Source organism: Solea senegalensis, linkage group LG4, assembly GCF_019176455.1.
Source record: "Solea senegalensis isolate Sse05_10M linkage group LG4, IFAPA_SoseM_1, whole genome shotgun sequence".
Taxonomy (NCBI): Eukaryota; Metazoa; Chordata; class Actinopteri; order Pleuronectiformes; family Soleidae; genus Solea; species Solea senegalensis.
Window position 1 is genome coordinate 1,444,571 of NC_058024.1, and position 20,000 is coordinate 1,464,570.

At 45.0% G+C, this 20,000-nt stretch overlaps 1 protein-coding gene across 3 annotated transcripts in view; it reads left to right on the forward strand.

Moving 5' to 3' along the window:
* The window catches only part of LOC122768013 (filamin-B), a 49,213-nt gene that overhangs the window by 17,964 nt on the left and 11,249 nt on the right, over positions 1–20,000 (forward strand). For all 3 annotated transcript variants that reach the window (XM_044023644.1, XM_044023642.1, XM_044023645.1), the window contains exons 7-32: positions 1–41; positions 118–280; positions 919–1,119; positions 1,205–1,342; positions 1,752–1,878; positions 2,158–2,294; positions 3,629–3,822; positions 4,203–4,316; positions 4,999–5,142; positions 9,303–9,426; positions 11,530–11,690; positions 12,001–12,091; positions 12,359–12,513; positions 12,888–13,005; positions 13,108–13,187; positions 13,514–13,699; positions 14,079–14,393; positions 14,987–15,098; positions 15,674–15,868; positions 15,953–16,126; positions 16,505–16,667; positions 16,752–16,912; positions 17,036–17,327; positions 18,540–18,693; positions 19,611–19,800; positions 19,871–20,000. The exon at positions 1–41 is cut by the window's left edge and continues 34 nt beyond it; the exon at positions 19,871–20,000 is cut by the window's right edge and continues 118 nt beyond it. In XM_044023644.1, coding sequence (XP_043879579.1) covers positions 1–41; positions 118–280; positions 919–1,119; positions 1,205–1,342; positions 1,752–1,878; positions 2,158–2,294; positions 3,629–3,822; positions 4,203–4,316; positions 4,999–5,142; positions 9,303–9,426; positions 11,530–11,690; positions 12,001–12,091; positions 12,359–12,513; positions 12,888–13,005; positions 13,108–13,187; positions 13,514–13,699; positions 14,079–14,393; positions 14,987–15,098; positions 15,674–15,868; positions 15,953–16,126; positions 16,505–16,667; positions 16,752–16,912; positions 17,036–17,327; positions 18,540–18,693; positions 19,611–19,800; positions 19,871–20,000 — 4,060 coding nt within the window. The remainder of the gene's footprint in view (positions 42–117; positions 281–918; positions 1,120–1,204; positions 1,343–1,751; positions 1,879–2,157; positions 2,295–3,628; positions 3,823–4,202; positions 4,317–4,998; positions 5,143–9,302; positions 9,427–11,529; positions 11,691–12,000; positions 12,092–12,358; positions 12,514–12,887; positions 13,006–13,107; positions 13,188–13,513; positions 13,700–14,078; positions 14,394–14,986; positions 15,099–15,673; positions 15,869–15,952; positions 16,127–16,504; positions 16,668–16,751; positions 16,913–17,035; positions 17,328–18,539; positions 18,694–19,610; positions 19,801–19,870) is intronic.

Consider the following 20,000-nt stretch of genomic DNA (forward strand, 5'->3'; position numbering starts at 1 on the left):
ACAGCGTCACCTATGTTCCTCAGGTCACGGGTGTTCACAAGGTAAAAGACGCTAAAAATGAGTTATCATCGTTTTGGAGAAAGTTTGTTGAGGTATGTTTGTTATTTGGTTTCCTAGGTGACGGTGCTGTTCGCAGGGCAACAGATTCCCAAGAGTCCGTTTGAGGTGGGCGTGGACAAAGCGCTGGGCGATGCCTCCAAGGTCACGGTCAAAGGCCCGGGAATCGAACCTGTGGGCAACGTTGCCAACAAAGCCACGCACTTTGACATCTACACCGCAGGTGACGGCTCGCTGCACCCAAGTGTCACGTACTGGACCTTTACACGACAAAAACGCTGCCAGATCAGCTGTAAAGATTTAACGCGTTTAAATGGACGACAGCACGACTCACCACAGTAAACACGTTTTTATCCAAAGACACTTACTCACAAGATTATGAGTAGATCTTGGAATTATAAATAATTCTTGGGATTATAAATAGATTTTGAAATTATAAATAGATTTTTAAAATTATGAGTAGATTTTGGGATTATGAGTAGATTTTGGGATTATGAGTAATTTTGGGGATTATGAGTAGATTTTGGGATTATGAGTAGATTTTGGGATTATGAGTAGATTTTGGAATTATAAGTAATTTTTGGGATTATAAATAGAAACAAGTCTTACTTTTCTTTTTGTGTGAACCAGAATGTGTGACTGTTAAACATAACATAATAAAACATAATAATCACAATTGTTTAAATGATTACTCATTGACTTGAAACAAATGGAATTTATTGACGTTTTCAAAAGAACCTTTTGAATAAAAGATATTTTGACACATTTTGGCTGTGAAAAAATATTGCGACATGTTGCGATGTCGATAGAATAGCGACTGATTGTTCAGCCGTATTCTCTGGACGTTGCGTGTCTGTGCAGGTGCCGGCACCGGAGACGTGACGGCCATGATCCGAGATCCACAGGGCCGCCAGAACAGCGTGGAGGTGATGATGGAGGACAAGGGCGACAGCGTGTACCGCTGCACCTACAGGCCGACCCAGACCGGACAACACGCCGTCACCATCACCTTCGGAGGAGTGGGCGTTCCCAAGAGTCCGTTCAGCGTCGACGTGGGTCCTGGTGAGTCCTCTCAGCTTCCTCCTTTTAAATTTGTGAAGTAAAACACGTGCCAGGAAACATCTTCTCACGCTTTGATCTTCCTCAGCCTGCGTTCCTGGGGCGTGCAGGGCGACGGGGCGTGGCCTCCAGCCGACGGGTCTGAGGGTGAAACAAGTCGGGGACTTTAAGGTGGACACGAGGACGGCCGGCAGCGGAGACTTGAAGGTTCTGGTGAAAGGACCCAGTAAGTTCAGTAAAGTTCTTCTTTTTTTATAGTACCTGCTCTGACGAGGTTCCAGGCGAGCTGAGTCGATTCTAAAATCAGGGTCCACACAGGTCCTGGAAAACCTGGAGAATCATTGAGCAATTTTCCAGTCATGGAAAACGCATGGAAATGATTGGGCCGTACAATTGTCAGTTCTGCCGTAAAGACCAGGACATGAGAGCAAAGTTACCGCTTTATCCTGCACACGAGGGTCGTGGGCGGGGCTGTTTCCATCTCAGCTGACATAGGGCGAAAGGCGGAGTCACACAGATCGCCATATATACAACAGTGTGGGAGTTACAGTAGTGAGACGAAAACATGACACATCCTGTCTGAATCTTAAAGAGTGTGCGTGTGCGTGTGCGTGTGCGTGTGTGTGTGTGTTCAGAGGGCATGGAGGAGCCGGTGAAGCAGGTCTCTGGTCAGGACGGCGTATTCTTCTATGAGTATCATCCCAACAGTCCTGGCAAACACACGGTCTCCATCACCTGGGGCGGTCAGCACATCCCGAAGAGGTGAGCTGTAAGCTGTGTGTGTGCGTGTGTGTTGTCTAGCGTGACCTCAGCTCATGACCTCATCTGAGTGAGTGTGTCCACAAGGACGGAAGAGGTTTTCTCTGTCACGTCTCTACAGGAGATTGTGCTGTTATATGAGTTCCTTAATATCAGAGCAGTCGGCGAGGTGAGATGAGTTAAGCAGAAGACCATCCCTCTGGGGGGCGGGGCCACCTAACTAACCTTAAAACCATTGACGTCGTCTGAACCTCCTCCTTTTTCATTCTTCTCTGTTTTCAGCCCGTTTGAAGTGTCAGTGAACGTGGAGGCGGGGCCTCAGCAGATCAGGGCGTGGGGTCCTGGTCTGGAAGGAGGCATTGTGGGTAAACCTGCCGCCTTTGTCGTCGAGTCCATCGGCAGTGATGTCGGAGTCCTGGGTGAGCGTTTTTTTCTTTATGACGGGAAATGGATTCAGATGTGAACATCTGACACTGCTTTGATGTCATGTGGCGTTCACGAGCGAGGGGGGCGTCGTTCACGAGCCAGCGGAGCGTCGCTCACAAGCCAGCGGAGCGCTCACGAGCAAACGGGGCGTGGTTCACGAGCAAACGGCGTGTGGTTCACGAGCGAACGGAGCGCCGTTCATGAGCAAATGAAGCGTTCGCGAGCCAGCGGAGCGCTCACGAGCGGGCGTGGTTCACGAGCGAACGGAGCGCCGTTCATGAGCGAATGGATGGTTCACGAGCGAATGGAGCATTCACGAGCCAGCAGAGCGTTGTTCACGAGCGAATGGACGGTTCAAAAGCGAGTGGAGCGTTCGTGAGCCAGCGGAGCGTCGTTCACGCTTTAACGGAGTGCTCACGAAGTGAAGGGAGCGTTTCACCAGCCAGCGCATCGCTCATGAAGCGAATGGACGGCTACGAGCGAATGGAGCGCTCACAAGCGGGGTGGAAATTCACGAGCCGCTCATGAGCTTAATGGAGGCTTAATGAAGCCAGGGGTCATTCGTATTTAACGGAGCGCCGCTCATGAGTTAATGGATGGTTCAATAGCGTAATGGAGCATTCACGAGCCAGCAGAGCGCTGTTCACCAGCGAATGGATGGTTCAAAAGCGAAAGCGGAGCGCTTCGTGGATCCAGCGAGCGCCGCTTATGAGCCAGCAGAGCGCCGCTCAGCTTAACGGGAGAGCGCCGAAAGAAGGGAGCGCCGTTTCACAGCTGCTTAAATGGGCTCGCGCGAGCTGAGCGCTCAACTTAGGCTAACGGAGCGTTCACGAGCGAACGGAGCGTTCACGAGCGAACAGAGCGCTCACGAGCGAACAGAGCGCTCACGAGCGAAGGGAGCATTCACGAGCCAGTGGAGCGTCGTTCACTAGCGAATGGACGGTTCACGAGCGACTGGAGCGTTCATGAGCCAGTGGAGCGTCGTTCACGAGCGAAGGGAGTGTTCACGAGAAGATTGGACAGTTCACGAGCTAATGGAGTGTTCACGAGCGAATAGAGTGTTCACGAGTGAATAGGCGGTTCACGAGAGAATTGAGTGTTCATGAGCCAGCGGAGCGTCGTACACGAGCGAATGGAGCGTTCATGAGCCAGCGGAGCGTCGTTCATGAGCAAATGGACGGTTCACGAGCAATTGGAGCGATGGTCGCTCTAGTACAGTGAGGTGAATAGTGTCATTTCCTGCCAGAGGGGGGCGCTGCCTCTCGTATGTGACATCAGCTGGATGTGATTCATTGATGTCACACATGTGACCTGACTGTTTGTTCAGGGTTCGCCATCGAGGGGCCGTCCCAGGCGAGGATCGAGTGCGAGGACCAGAACGACGGCTCGTGCGATGTCCGTTACTGGCCGTCAGAACCCGGAGAGTACGCCGTGCACGTGACCTGTGACGAGGAGGACATCGAACACAGTCCCTTCATGGCCTCCATCGTCCCTGACGACAACGCCAGCGACCCACATCAGGTCAGAGACTGCAGTGCTGTTAAAGGGATAATTCAGGCTTTTTAGTTTGTTGTTGTATGAGTTAAAGACACAATCACTGACAACATGACGGGAAAAGACTGATTTTAGCCATAAGTTAAAATCCCACTCTGGTAACAATGGTGAAAATATGTTTGTCTCTTTATCTCACTGTGAGACAGACGTTTGTAAAACACTCACTCTCCCAGTGTGTGTGTGTGTGTGTGTGTGTGTCTGTGTCTGTGTTAAAATCAGTGATTATCTCTGTGGACTGTGGGAGAGTGAGTGGTTCACAGACGTCTGTCTCACAGTGAGACAAAGACGAGTTAAACATGTATTTGTTTTATTTCACTTGTGATCGTCTGTGGCTTTTATGTTTGCAGGTTCAGGCGTTCGGGCCCGGACTGGAGAAGAGCGGCGTCCTGGTTAATCATCCTGCCGAGTTCACTGTCAACGCTAAGGATGCTGGGAAAGGACCGCTGAAGATCGCAGCTCAGGTTGGTTTCTCTGGTGTCAGGGTTGAGTTCAGTCGAGTTTCCATATGAGTCATGAACTCGGAGGTTTTGGCTCCTCCCTGCGCTGCACCTCAGGGCCTTTCCTCTCCTGCAGGTTTCTGCAGTTTTAATGAAGCCACTTTGGACGATTAAAGTATACGACCTCCATCTCAGAGCCGCTTCACTCTCGACACCTGAATGTAAACGTAAACCGCTAACTGTGCTAACTGCACTGACGTGATTCGGTGTCGTCGTAAAACACTAAACTGTTAAATCACGACAACACAACACAACAGCACTCGTAACACACTGAAACTAAACATGTTTGTCAGTGATTTTAAATGAAACGTCAAATATCTTCCAAATTTGAGAAACACGTGTATGTCTCTTCTTCCTGTCTCAAAGTGAGGACATTTTCAGAAGGTGAGGACATTTTTAGAAAGTGAGGACATTTCTAGATTGTTAAAGATTGTTTTCCAGCGACTGTCAGTGATTTTAAATGAGTTGAAATCTGTGTCAAACATCTTAAAATTTGCTCTGTAAAGCTACGAGAAACTTTTCATCCAATCACGAGGCAGAACTCCACAAAGAGGCGGTATGTCTGTGAATAAATGCCCCGCCCCCTCACCAAACGTCTCTTCTTCCTGTCTCATCATGTCTTAACTTGCCTCCTCTTGTCTGTCAGGACGCAGAGGGACTTCCTGTGGACGTAAAGGTGAGGAGTAAAGGGGAGGGGCTCTACTCCTGCTCCTACACGCCCACCTCGCCTCTCAAGCACACCGTGTCCATCGCCTGGGGCGGAGTCAGCGTCCCCAACAGTCCGTTCAGGGTAAGACACCAGTCACAGCGTCCTGTCACGACAGGAAGTGAAATCCCGGCCGAGCACAAACGTGCGGAGGTCGTTTGGACGGAAAGTTTAGTTAAAAGTGAGACGGCCGAAGTCGCCGCTGTGCGATCAGAGAAGAAGTTTACGACAGTGAGAAGCAAAACTAAGAAGCCGCTGATCATCATCACGACGTACACGGAGAAGAGATACGACACACACATGAGTCACATGACTCAGCTGTGAAGCGTTTGAAAACTGTCTTCTGGAAGTAGATTTGTGTCAATATTTGTAAGACGCAAACAAAAGTCAACCAAAAAATCTAAATACACAAACTAAAATATCAATTTAATCATTCAAACTATTCTATTATTTTTTTAAAAAAGCCTTTTTTTGTTTTTTGCTCCGAATCTTGTGCGCCGTCATTCACTGCAACAACAAGTATCTAACGGTAGCCAATCAGCAGGCAGCGACCTAAGCCCCGCCCACGGACAGAATCACAAACGCAAACGTGTTTCAAACCAGTTTTGTGGTTCATTTTTGTTTGGCTCAGTTCATGTGTTTGAAAATATCGACACAAATCTAATAATCTAATAATAAAGTTTAGCTTCAAACATTTCAACTTGAAAAGAGATTAAGATTAGATTATAACTAACTCTGCTAAACTGGCTCATTTCTACCATGTCATTAGAACTACTTTGATTATTATTTTTAATTCTGATTTGTAAACGTTAAGGTTGGTTATGAATGAATGAATGAATGAATGAATGAATGAATGAATGAATGAATGAAGCACTCTTTAATCACATGCTCTTGACTGAAAAAAAGCCACGATATGATCAAAGCTGAAATTCAAACGCGTTTTAAACATGTTTCATGTTACTAATAATTAATCGTGTCATGATTTTCCAAGTCCTTGATTTGGTTTGATTCTGGATTTTAAGATCACAATTCGATTCTGGACCCATTTTTCTCTCTGTGTTTAGTTTAGTCCAGGATCATTCGTTTTATGTCATCGAGGACATTTCCAGAAAGGAAAGACATTTCCAGAAAGGCAGGACATTTCCAGAAAGGCAAGACATTTCCAGAAAAGGGAGGACACATTTACCGAAGGAAACATTTCCACAAGGGAGGACATTTCCAGAAGAGAACTTGTTTCCAGAAAGGCAGGGCGTTTCCAGAAAGGGGCGACATTTCCAGAAAGTTGAGGACATTTCCAGAAAGCAGAACATTCCAGAAAGGGCAGGACATTGGAAAAGGAGAAGGCGTTTCAGGAAGGGACATTTCAGAGGAAGAGGCGGCTTCCAGGCGAAGGCCATTTCAGAAAAAGAAAGGAGAAAGGGTGAATTTCCAGGCAGGACATTTGGTTTGATTCTGGATTTTAAGATCACAATTCGATTCTGGACCCATTTTTCTCTCTGTGTTTAGTTTAGTCCAGGATCATTCGTTTTATGTCATCGAGGACATTTCCCAGAAAGGCAGGACATTTCCAGAAAAGGAAAGACATTTCCAGAAAGGCAGGACATTTCAGAATAGGAAGGAACATTTTCCAGAAGGCAGGACATTTCCAAAAGGAAGAGACTTCCAGAGAACTGGGGACGGTAGAAAGAGACAGGAGAAGGCAGGACATTTCAGAAAGGAAGAACATTTCAGAAGGCAGCGGGACATTTCAGAAAGGAAAAGAGCGTTTCGGAAGAGCCAGGACATTCCAGAAAAGGAACATTTCAGAAGGAGCAGGACATTTCCAGAAAGAGGAAAGGCATTTCCAGAGAGGCAGAGGACATTCAGAAAGGCAGGACATTTCCAGAAAGGCAGGACATTTCCAGAAAAGGAAAGACATTTCCAGAAAAGGAAAGACATTTCCAGAAAAGGAAAGACATTTCCAGAAAGGCAAAGACATTTCTTGAAAAGGTGTGGTTAAAAACTCCACCTTTGCTTTGGAGGGCGAGTGTGATGTTTGTACTGATTGACACTTTTTCTTCACTAACAGTCTTCTGTTTTCTGTGTCTGTTATGTTGTAATGTGTCTGACTTTATCAGCTGTCTCTCCCCCCGCCGCCGTCGTCGTCGTCATTGTTGTTTGAAGGCGTTTCAGGAGTTTTACAGTGTAATAAAAGAGACTCATGAGAAAGTGCCACTGGGCCTCAGACACGTCTCTGCAGGAGCCCACAAACCGGTCTTTGTGCTCTGTCTGTGTGTGAAAGTATCGTTGAAGCGGCCTCGTCCACACAGAGCTCCTGAAGTGGTCTTTCTTTGCACAAAACCTCACTGGACTTTGTGTGAAGGGAGCGATATGACCGGGGCAATCCGGGGCAAAAATGAATTTTACAGCAATTAGAAAACACCTTGTGTGTTCCCACTAGCCACGCTACTCTGTATGGGAGTGGCTAAAAGTATGTGTGCAGGAAAAGCACGATTCTTTTTCATCTTCTTTCTTAGGGCCAGTCGGTCCGTGATGAAATCCTCCTGACCGCAGGAACCATGCCCTGCTTCTGACCGCTCAGTATATTTCCATCCATCTTCTTCCACTTTATCCTCCACTTGAGGGTCACAGGGGGCGTTGTCACACCCACACACTGACTGTCAGTTTACCTCATACCCAAATCTGCATGTTTTTGCAGTGTGGGAGGAAACCCACGCCCACACGGGGAGAACACGCGACGACCTGCAGAAAGAACCTTGTTCTGACCCCGGGTCGTGACCCCGGGTCTTGAACCGCAGCAGCATCATGTGGCTCAGTCGTTTATCTGTAGACGATGGGACGGATTTCAGTTAAGAAAGAACGACATACTTTTAAACTGGTCAGGTGGAGTTAGTGCTCGTCTATAAAGGGTGATGTCACTGCAATGACACGTGTTGTGAACATGTCTGCGTGTGAACTGTTGTGAACATGTGAACTGTTGTGAACTTCAGCAGCAGTTAACTTGAATGTGATGTTGATGGAAACACAGCATGGACGGGAACACACACAGTTGTTGTCGTCTGCTGCCGCGTTGCCGTGGTTTTTTAAATTTGGAGACAGCTGTTAAAGACAGAAGACACTTTCTCAGAGACGTTTCATGAACTTTGATCCACTGTTTAAAAGTAAATCATTAGTGCTGATTATATTTTGTGTTTGTAACCTTTAATCATCGCCTGCTCTAAACATCCGGAGTCAGTGATTTTCACAGTAAACTGCACTCAGAGGAAGTTAGGTTGGTTTTTCAAAATAAATGCTTGTGTTTAATGTAAAGGTTTTATGTGTTGTTTGGTTTATTGTCGTGGCTTTAATGACGTGTGTATTCCGTGTAAATGAGGATTCTTTCTTTGACGTAAACACAGTTCATATCATGACTCTTATTATCACTTATTAACATGTGTGAACACAATCATGTAACTTTCAGCTCAATTTTCATGTATTTCTTTCTCCTTTACCAAAAAATGAGAAATGAGAAAATGTAGATATTTTAACATTAACGTAAACCTGCAGAAAAATGAAATGTCAGAGAAAACTTTTCTTTTTAAGAAACAAACTTTTTTAAATCAAGTGTTAAAGGGGACTGCCGTCTTATGATGATCCACATTAAAAACACATTGAAACACATGTGACATGTTCACAGTAACGTTCACTCTAAAGTGAAGTATAAATATGGTGACGTCATTATTCCCGTGCCATAAATCTAAATAAAGAACAAACACGGCTGATATGAACGTTTAAGGCTGCAATTATTTTCAGAAACCTGGAAATGATGATGTTCAGGAAATATTCACATTAAAGAAGCTGGAGAACGATAGTCTCCAGTTCATTCATCAATCTGTTGTTGTGGAATGATCAGCTTCAGAATTTTACTGTATTTGTCACATGTGTATTATTTCCTCATATTAAACCTGTGAGAAATTTACACGTTTAAAAAAAAATTATTTCAGTTCCAATTTTCTATACATAATAAAAGGTGAATATACATATATATGTATACATATGTATATACTGTATGCATGTAAGTATATGTATATATATGTACATATAAAAAAGGAAAAGCAACGTATTCAAGATGGAGCCCTGTGGTGCTCCACACTGGAAGTTACAAAAAACAGATGTGATGTGTGTGCGTGTGTGTGTGTGTGTGTGTGTGTGGCAACACCTTAAACGTGAACAGTAAGGATCGTCTGTCCTGTTGCTGTCTGTAGGTGAGCGTGGGTAAAGGCAGTCACCCCGACATGGTCAAGGTGTTCGGTCCTGGAGTCGACAGAAGTGGACTGAAGGCCAACGAGCCCACACACTTCACTGTGGACTGTTCAGGAGCTGGAGATGGTACATACACACACACTACCTACACACACACACACACACACACACACACACACACACACACACACACACACACACACACACTTCACTGGACTGTTCAGGGAGCTGGAGATGGTACATGCACACACACACACACACACTGCCACAACACACACACTTCACTTTTGTAAGACTGTTTCAGGAGCTGGAGATGGTACATACACACACACACACACACACACACACACGCACACACGCACACCACCCACTGCTGTGAATATACACAAACATTCACATTTTATTATCTGGGAGTGATTACAACACACACAGGTCCGGGCATGTTAAGGCTATGATCTCATCCTGACAGGAAATTAATCTGACACGCACGCGCACACGCATGCACGCATGCACGCACACACATACACACACAAACCTGTTTTTATATCTTAGTTAGGACACCTCAGAGACAGAGGACGTACCCTAGCCCCTTAAGACCCTAAAACCAGGTCTTAACCCTTTACAGACAAAACGTCCCCACAAAGATGGATTTGTATGTCACAAAGTATACAAGTACAAACACACGTATTCTTCACAAGAATGCGTGTGTGTGTGTGGGTGTGTGTGTGTGTACAAGAATTTCTTGTCCAGCATTCTTAGTGAGGACATTCATAGATAGACTAGAACCCTTCAGTACCCTTAACATAAACCTAATTCGAACCCTGACCTACGGTGGCCCTGAAGAGTCCTCAAGGCCACTTTTAAACTGGTTCTGAACCCACGAACGGAACACGACAAAATGTCCTCACAATGTGAGAAAAACATGTTTATAGATGTATGTGCAAGTACACACACACACACACACAGGTTTGTGCAGCTATTCTTCTTAGCATAGCATTTGTAGGGGTATCCTTAAAAACAGAAAGAGGCGGGGCCCCACAGATCCAGAGAGATCAGATATATTCTGTGGAGTTTTTCTTTTTGCGATATTTTGCACGATCTCCGTGGACTCGAAGTGACGTTTGAATCCTCGTTCATGTGCGATGTCCGCACCCTCGCCTAAGTCCCGAGTCTTATTAGTCCCGAGTCCTGGAGGTGACAGACGGAAATAAAAAATAAAAAAAAGTCTAAGTTGCTCGCTCTTGTGACTTTTTTCTTGTGAGGTTTTAATTGAGTTACCATGGTTTTAATCGCGTTAGCGAGTGATTGTGTTAGCGAGTTTTTAATCGCGTTAGCGAGTTTTTAATCGAGTTAGTGAATTTTTAATCGACTTAGCAAGGTTTTAATCGAGTTGGCAAGGTTTTAATCGAGTTAGCGAGTTATCGAGTTTTTAATTGAGTTAGCAAGGTCTCCTTCAGTAACTCCTGATGACAGATGAACGGATGAACGTGATTGACGGACAGATGAACGGATTAGTGCTGTCCTCTGTGAGACGGGCTCATTTTGTGATGCACCTGCCACAGTTTCTCCAGGTATCTCATGCATCTCAGTGAGTGAGTCACCTGTCTGCCAGACAGGTGACTCACTCAGGGGGGGGGGGGAGACAGACAGGCAGAGCTTTAGCTCCCTCTTGTGTTGTCACATTGAAAGCAACTTAATTCTGTCTCTCAAAAAGCAGATGGAAGGTGAAATAAAGTCCTGTGACTGTTGCAAAATGACACAAACGAGTGACTTAAAGCAGATGTTTTTGGTGAAAGTGAATCATTTGAATCATTAGAATCATTAGAGTGATTAGTTGACAGAATTGTTCAGTCACTGAAGTGAAATCCCAGTGAACGTGTTGACGATGGTGAATCCTCCAGACTGTGTTTGCTGAATGTTGCAAATGAACGTTAATATTTTTAAGTCTTTTTCAATTTGATCTACAGTTGGACATTGTGGACATTGTGGACATTGTTGCCTTTGACATCAGTGACAACACTCTCTGACCAATCATCAATGAGATGTTCTTATTTCGTGTAAAGTGGCCGTTAATATTTCTGATTTCTGTAACTGAGGCAAAAAAGGGAAGGACATACAGAAGGAGTCAAGGATGCAAAGGTTAAAGGAAAGGAAAAGGTCAAAGGAGGCAGTAATGGAACAACCCCTATCAAACAACACCTGACGTTTGTGTGTGTGTGTGTATTTCAGGTGATGTCAGCGTGGGTATTAAGTGCGACGCTGACATGGTTGGAGACAAAGAGGCCGACGTGGATTTCGACATCATCCCTAACGCCAACGACACATTCACGGTTAAATACGTCCCCCCTGCTGCTGGAAGAGTCACCGTCAAAGTCCTGTTCACTGACCACGTATGAGCACACACACACACACACACACACACACACGTTGGACATTCATGACTTGAGGGGACATTGCATTAACTTATATTAATTTCCTGGAGACTTACTCTAACCTAACCTCAACCTAACCTTAAAACATGTCTTCACCTTAAAATGTAGTCATTTACGTTGTGGGGACTTGATTTTGTCCCCACAAGGAAGACAAGTCCCCATAATGTGACTGTGTAAACAGGTTTAGGTCCCCGCAACATTAGTAATACCTGAACACACATGCACAAACAAACGGTGAACTTCACCATGGATGTGTGTTTTCACACAGGAAGTTCCACAGAGTCCTTTCAGTGTAAAAGTTGCTCCATCCCATGATGCATCGAAGGTTAAAGCAGAAGGTCCTGGACTGGCTCGCACTGGTGAGGCGCACACGCACACATACGCACACAGGCACATTGGCACATATGCACACACACACACATGCACGCACACACATGCATGCACACACACCACACGCATGCACACCGCACACACACATGGCATGCACACACAGACACGCACACATGCACACACACAGCATGCACACACATGCACACACATGCCACCACACACACACACACACACACACACACACACACACACGCAGCACACACACACACACGCTCTCTTTGCTTCTTCTCGTCCAGGTGTGGAGAGCGGAAAGCCGACTCATTTCACGGTGATAACTAAAGGAGCCGGCAAAGCAGCGCTCGACGTCTCCTTCTCCTCCGACGTTAATGACTTTGACGTCATCGACAACTACGACTACTCCCACACCGTCAAATACACACCTGTGCACCAGGTATGACAAAAGTCACGCGTGCAGCAGTGACCTCGAGTGTCAGAAAGACACCAACAAATAAAATATATTATCATTATTATTAGTAGTATTATTATATGAATAATAAAATAAAAGAATAAACTGTCAGTTTTTTGAAAATCGTCCTATATAGATGTGGGTCATTGAAAGTGCTTGAATTTTGTGCCATAAAGAAGTGAAGTTGATATTTAGACAAATGTTCCTACTGGTCCTTGAAATTCTTGAAAGTTTGTGAATTTGAAAAAAAAAAAAAGGCCAATGTCCCCTCCAGGGTTCCCACAGGTCCTTGAGGACCCTTGAGGACTGCACTCACACAGCCAGTGTGTACTTGAGTAATGCTCCCCGTGTGTCAACAGGGGGAGACGTCGGTCATGGTGAAGTTCGGAGGAGATCCCGTCCCCAAGAGTCCGTTCACTGTCGCAGTCGCTGCACCTCTGGACCTCACCAAGGTCACCGTGGACAACCTGAGTGGACGTAAGGACATGTTGGGACATGTTAGGACCAAGTATCTGTTGTGTTTTAATGGAAGCGTCTACGAGAGTTGAGATAACACTAATGAGACGACGGGTTTTTCAGGAGTGGAGGTGGATCAGGAGCAGCAGTTCATGGTTGACACCAAGGGTGCAGGAGGTCAAGGTCACCTGGAGGTGGCGGTGGTGAGTGTCTGGGATTTCTTTAAGAACACGTTCACGTCTTTATCTCACTGTCCCAACAGGAAACTGAACTTTGTAAACCACTCAGTCTCTCAGTGATGTTAGCTGCTGGCCCTCTGCTGCCTCGTGTGGTCACTTTGTGTCACTTAAATAAAATGCAGGATTTTTAATGTTGAATTTACAATATCATTTAAACTCAGTGATGAAGGCAGCAGCGGACCCGCAGCTCCTGTGTGTGCGTGCGTGTGTGCGTGCGTACGTGCGTGTGTGTGCGTGTGCTTTCGGTCTCAAACTAAAGTCGATTGATTCCGCGTTGCTTGTGTTTGCAGTTGAGTCCTGATCAGAGAGCTCTTCCCTGTAAGGCGGAGCCTCAGTCCACAGACGCACACGTCACATTGGTTCGTTACACGCCGACAGAGGAGGGCGTCCACGCCGTCCACGTGTCCTATGATGGACACGCCGTCCCTGGGAGTCCCTTCCCTGTGGAGGCTCAGCTTCCTCCAGATCCAAGCAAGGTAACGTCGCCACCACCTGCTCCGTAAAGTTACTGCAGCTTCACTCCATCTAATGTAATCTCATATAATAAAATCTAATCTAATCTCCTTTCATCTAATGTAATCAAATATTCTAATCTCAGTAAATCACCTGTTCAGTCAACTGATGGACAGATATGAGATTAACAGGTTAAAAAAATGACTGATTTAAGGGTGAATTTCTACGAATTTTACTTTAAAAACAAAAGAATCTTCTGATGCAACGAATCATGTTATTGTCCCTCTGTCCCCTCTCTGTCCTCCATCTGTCCCCTCTCTGTCCTCCATCTGTCCTCTCTCTGTCCTCCATCCGTCCTCCATCCGTCCTCCATCTGTCCTCCGTATGTCCTCTGTCTGTCAGGTGAAGGCCTTCGGTCCTGGTCTGAGTGGAGGTTTGGTGGGGGACCCGGCAGAGTTCACTATCGACACTAAGGGGGCGGGGACTGGAGGTCTGGGTCTGACGGTGGAAGGTCCGACCGAGGCCAAGATCGAGTGTTCGGACAACGGCGACGGCACCTGCTCCGTGTCGTACCTGCCCACCGAGCCTGGAGAATACCTGGTCAACATCCTGTTTGAGGAGGTCCACGTCCCGGGCTCGCCCTTCAGAGCCGGCATCCAGATGCCCTTTGACCCCTCAAAGGTGGAGGCCTCGGGTTCGGGCCTGAAGAGAGCAAAGGTGGGTACGGCGGTAATTTACTGGGGGCGTGTCATTTATGCCGGAGGGCGGGACTGAGTGTGTTCAGTCCACGTTCAGGATGAGAAGTCGGAAAATGTATCTTGGGCTAGCCTCTGTTAGCCACTGTTAGCAATACCAGTGGCTAACAGCGTAGAAACGTGTACAGATTAAGATTAAATCTTACCGTGTGTACGACTGATTTACTGTGACACAGGTGAAAAAACGTTAAAGTAGCTTTTTCTTGAGGTGAGTGTGTATGTATACTGTATATGTATGTATACTATATATATATACATACATAGTATATATATACGTGTGTGTGTGTCACACATTTCTGAGACATTGGTGAAAACAGATGAAATTGTGAGGTACTGTATTTGATCAAATAAAGAAAACAAAAGTGCTCACTAGCGCCCCCTCATGTCACAAAGCCAAAACTGACTTCCACCTAAATCTATAAGACTTGTCGTTGTTGGGGTCGTGGTGGACACGTGAAGGATGAACAGTGATCACAAGGTCCCGCCCATTCCAGAGGGGGTGTGGCCACTGCTCCCGCCGGTGTCCCGTGTGATCCAGTTTCCTTGTCCCTGCAGGTTGGGGAAACCAGTGTGGTGAATGTGGACTGTTCTCGGGCCGGACCGGGTCAGCTGACCCTGGAGGCTGTGCCGGACTCGACCAGTCCCACCGGCACTACACCAGGCTCAGGTCCACACACACACACACACACACACACAGAGATCATATTAGTCCTGGACCCTCTCTTATATTCCTTTCATTTTGTTATTAGTAATAAATTATTCAACAGTTTTATCAACTATCTTATTAATTTAAGTGCTCATTAAATAATGTAAATAGTTCATTTTAATCGCTTACTTGATATTAACAACAACTACAATATCTAAATGATAAAGTTGTTTCGTTATCTCACTGTGAGACGCTTTGTAAACCACTCACTCTCCCACACCAAAGTCCAGAGAGCTGCTGGTCCTCTGCTGCCTCCTGTGGTCACTTTGAATTAAATATTTCAAACACTGAAGAGACAAAATCAGACATTTGAACGTAGTGGTGGAGGCAGCGGTGTGTGTCTGTGTGTCTGTCTGTCTCTCACAGTGAGATAAAGATGTGATCATGTGACGTCGATATGGACTTAATCTGACATAGACTTTGGTAGATTTGTAAGTGGATAATATTGCGTTTGTTTGAAAAGAGAAGAACTCACAGTGATGAGTTTGTGCTGCTGCAGTCACACAATGTTGTTTGGTGTAAAACGATGGCTCCAGGTGTGAGAGCGGAGGTGGTGGACAACAAAGACGGGACCTACACCGCGACCTACGTCCCTCTGACCTCAGGCATGTACACGCTGCTGCTCAAGTACGGCGGCAAACCTGTGCCCGGTTTCCCTGCCAAGGTGATGGTGGATCCTGCTGTGGACACGTCCACAGTCACAGTGTTTGGACCAGGAGTGGACGGACAAGGTGCAGTGTGCTCCGCCTGTCGCTGTGTCACTGTGAACCAACCAACAAATGAATGAATGAATCAACACTCTGCGCTTGTTTCAGCCGTTTACAGAGAAGCCACCACAGCGTTCACGGTCGACGCCCACGCTCTGACGCGGCGAGGGGGAGACCACGTGAAGACGGAGGTTAGGAATCCGTCTGGAGCGCTGACGGACTGTCAGGTGACGGACAAAGGCGACGGGACCTACAGTGTGGAGTACACTCCTTTTGAGAACGGTACGTTCAAGTGCGGCTCTACTGAACAAAAGAAACCCGGTGTCATGGTGCGTTCAGCTCGAAATCATCTGCTCAGCATTTAAAGTCAAAATATCAGCTGTTCAAAGGACCAGGAACGTTTAATATATATTTTCTACTTTCTGACATTTTTCAGTTTCTTAAATGTGAATATTTTCTACTTTCTGTCATTTTTCTGCTTCTTAAATGTGAATATTTTCTACTTTCTGTCATTTTTCAGCTTCTTAAATGTGAATATTTTCTACTTTCTGTCATTTTTCAGCTTCTTAAATGTGTTTCTTGTTGTTTGTTTAAACAACAAACCTCTCTGGCAGAAAGTGAAAGTGTATGATCACCTTTGTGTCCTGCTCTGTATTTCAGGCGTCCACAGCGTCCAGGTTCTCTATGACGACACTCCTGTCCCTAAGAGCCCGTTTAAAGTGTCTGTGTCAGAGGGATGTGACCCCTGCAGGGTGGTGGCCTCTGGCCCTGGGCTCCAACAAGCCCTGACCGACAAGCCCAACAAGTTCAACATCATCACCAGGTACCGTTTGTGTCTCTTCTCGTGCTCAGTAGCATTCTTCTTGTCATGAAACAAGTCAAGACTTGTGTCTCAACCCTGGAGCAGAGGGGCAGGTATCGGCGGCCTGGGCATCACAGTGGAGGGTCCGTCCGAGTCAAAGATGTCCTGCAAAGACAACAAAGACGGCAGCTGCAGCGTGGAGTACGTTCCTTTCACGCCGGGACTCTACGACGTCAACATCACCTATGGAGGAGAACACGTGCCCGGTCAGATCTGAACCTGCTCTGTACTGATCGCAAAAAAAATATATACATATATGTAATTTTATTGTTGGCTGTGACTTTAATTTGAAATATTCATCAGTGTTGGTAAATATTTCCTCTCTCCAGGAAGTCCATTTAAGGTTCCAGTGAAGGATGTGGTGGACTCCACCAAGGTCAAAGTCACCGGTCCTGGTGTTGGCTCAGGGGTTCGCTGCAATATCCCACAATCCTTCACGGTTGACTGCAGGAAGGCGGGCGTGGCCCCGCTGTCTGTGGCTGTCAACGGCACCAAAGGCATCGCCGAGCCCGTGGAGGTGAAGGACAACGGGGACGGGACTCACACCGTGTCCTACACGCCGTCTGTGGAGGGACCATACTCTGTGGCCGTCAAGTATGCAGAGGAGGACGTCCCCCGCAGGTGTGCTGCAGTACTGCACCACACAGGGACGCAGAGAGTTGAGATGAAATTACATTTAATCTAGAATATTCACATTTAAGAAGCAGAAAAATGATAGAAAGTAGAAAATATTCACATTTAAGAAGCAGAAAAATGATAGAAAGTAGAAAATATTCACATTTAAGAAGCTGAACAATGATAGAAAGTAGAAAATATTCACATTTACGAAGCTGAAAAATGATAGAAAGTAGAAAATATTCACATTTAAGAAGCTGAATAATGACAGAAAGTAGAAAATATTCACATTTAAGGAAGCAGAAAAATGATAGAAAGTAGAAAATATTCATTTAAGAAGCAGAAAAATGATAGAAAGTAGAAAATATTCACATTTAAGAAGCGGAAAAATTATAGAAAGTAGAAAGTATCCACATTTAAAAGCTGAAAATGACAGAAAGTAGTAAATATTCACATTTAAGAAGCTGAAAATTATAGAAAGTAGAAAATATTCACATTTAAGAAGCTGAAAAATGACAAAAAGTAGAAAATATATACATATAAGAAGCTGAAAAATGACAAAAAGTAGAAAATATTCACATTTAAGAAGCTGAAAAGTAGAAAATATTCACATTTAAGAAGCTGAAAAATGTGAGAAGGTAGAAAATATTCACCTTTAAGAAGCTTAAAATGACAGAAACTAAAAAATATTCACATTTAAGAAACTGAAAAATGACAAAGTAGAAAATATTTACATTTAAGAAGCTGAAAAATGACAGAAAGTAGAAAATATTCACATTTAAGAAGCTGAAAAATGACAGAAAGTAGAAAATATTCACATTTAAGAAGCTGAAAAATGACAGAAAGTAGAAAATATTCACATTTAAGAAGCTAAAAAATGACAGAAAGTAGAAAATATTCACATTTAAGAAGCTGAAAAATGACAGAAAGTAGAAAATATTCACATTTAAGAAGCTGAAAAATGACAGAAAGTAAAAATATTCGCATTTAAGAAGCTGAAAAATGACAGAAAGTTGAAAATATTCACGTTTAAGAAGCTGTAAAATGACAGAAAGTAGAAAATATTCACATTTATGAAACTGAAAAATGACAGAAAGTACTCTGTGAGATGTTAAAATCAGTGATTTTCTCTCTGGACTTTGGTGTGGCAGAGTGAGTGGTTTTCAAACTTGAGTTTCCTGTTGGAAAAGTAACTCTTCTGTCTTTTTTCTTTTTTAGTCCCTTCAAGTTCCGGGTGTTACCCACTCATGATGCCAGTAAAGTGCGAGCCAGTGGCCCCGGGCTGACCAGTGGCGTTGCCGCCAGCTTCCCTGTGGAGTTCAACATCGACGCCAAGGACGCAGGCCAAGGTCAACTGAGTGTGCTCATCACGGTCAGTGTTTAAGATGGAGGCAAAACATACGTCAGCTCATTTTAATCATTATAATTAAAGCAATAGCAATTATACAATTTTGCAAGCAAATTTCAACACATCTGAATTTATATCAGGTTTATTTCAGGTTTATGTCAGGTTTATGTCAGGTTGATATCGGGTTTATATCATGTTTATGTCGGGTTTATGTCAGGTTGATATCAGGTTTATGTCAGGTTTATATCATGTTTATGTCAGGTTGATATCAGGTTGATATCAGGTTTATGTAAGGTTTATATCAGGTTTATATCAGGTTTATGTCAGGTTGATATCGGTTTATGTCAGGTTTATCATGTTTATCAGGTTGATATCAGGTTTATGTCAGGTTGATATCAGGTTTATATCATGTTTATGTCAGGTTTATGTCAGATTTATATCAGGTTTATATCGGTTTATATCATGTTTATCAGGTTTATGTCATCAGGTTTATATCATGTTTGTATCAGGTTTATATCATGTTATGTCAGGTTGATGTCAGGTTTATGCGGTTTATTGATATCAGGTTTATGGCAAGTTGATGTCAGGTTTATGTCAGGTTTATATCATGTTTATGTCAGGTTTATGTCAGGTTGATATCAGGTTTATGTCAGGTTGATATCAGGTTTATGTCAGGTGTTTATGTCAGGTTTATGTCAGGTTGATATCAGGTTTATGTCAGGTTTATATCATGTTTATGTCAGGTTGATATCAGGTTGATATCAGGTTTATGTAAGGTTTATATCAGGTTTATATCAGGTTTATGTCAGGTTTTAGTCAGGTTTTATTCCCCAGACCTCAAATTGACGATGTTTTGTCCACAAAAGAAAGTTGAAGCTGAAAAATGACGTATAAAACATTCATATTCATGAATCAATAAAACAGTACTGTTTGCCCTTCAGGACCAGGACGGCAGACTGAAGCAGCCCAGTATCCATGACAACGGTGACGGCACATACACCGTGTCTTACATCCCAGATCGCACAGGTCGCTACACCATCGTCATAAAGTACGGCGGCGACGACATCCCCGCCTCGCCTTACAGAGTCCGCGCCACGGCTACCGGAGACGCCAGCAAGTGCACGGTCACGGGTACGTGGTCGCCGACGACACCTTTGAATACGGCAAAAAAAAAAATGCTAACACCGCGCGCTCCGCTCAGGCTCCGGTGTCGGCCCCACGGTGGCCATCGGCGAGCAGCTGGGCCTGGTGGTGAACGCCAAGGGGGCGGGGAAAGGGAAGGTGAGCTGCGTGGTGGTTCAGCCCGACGGCAGCGAGGTGGAGGCCGACAT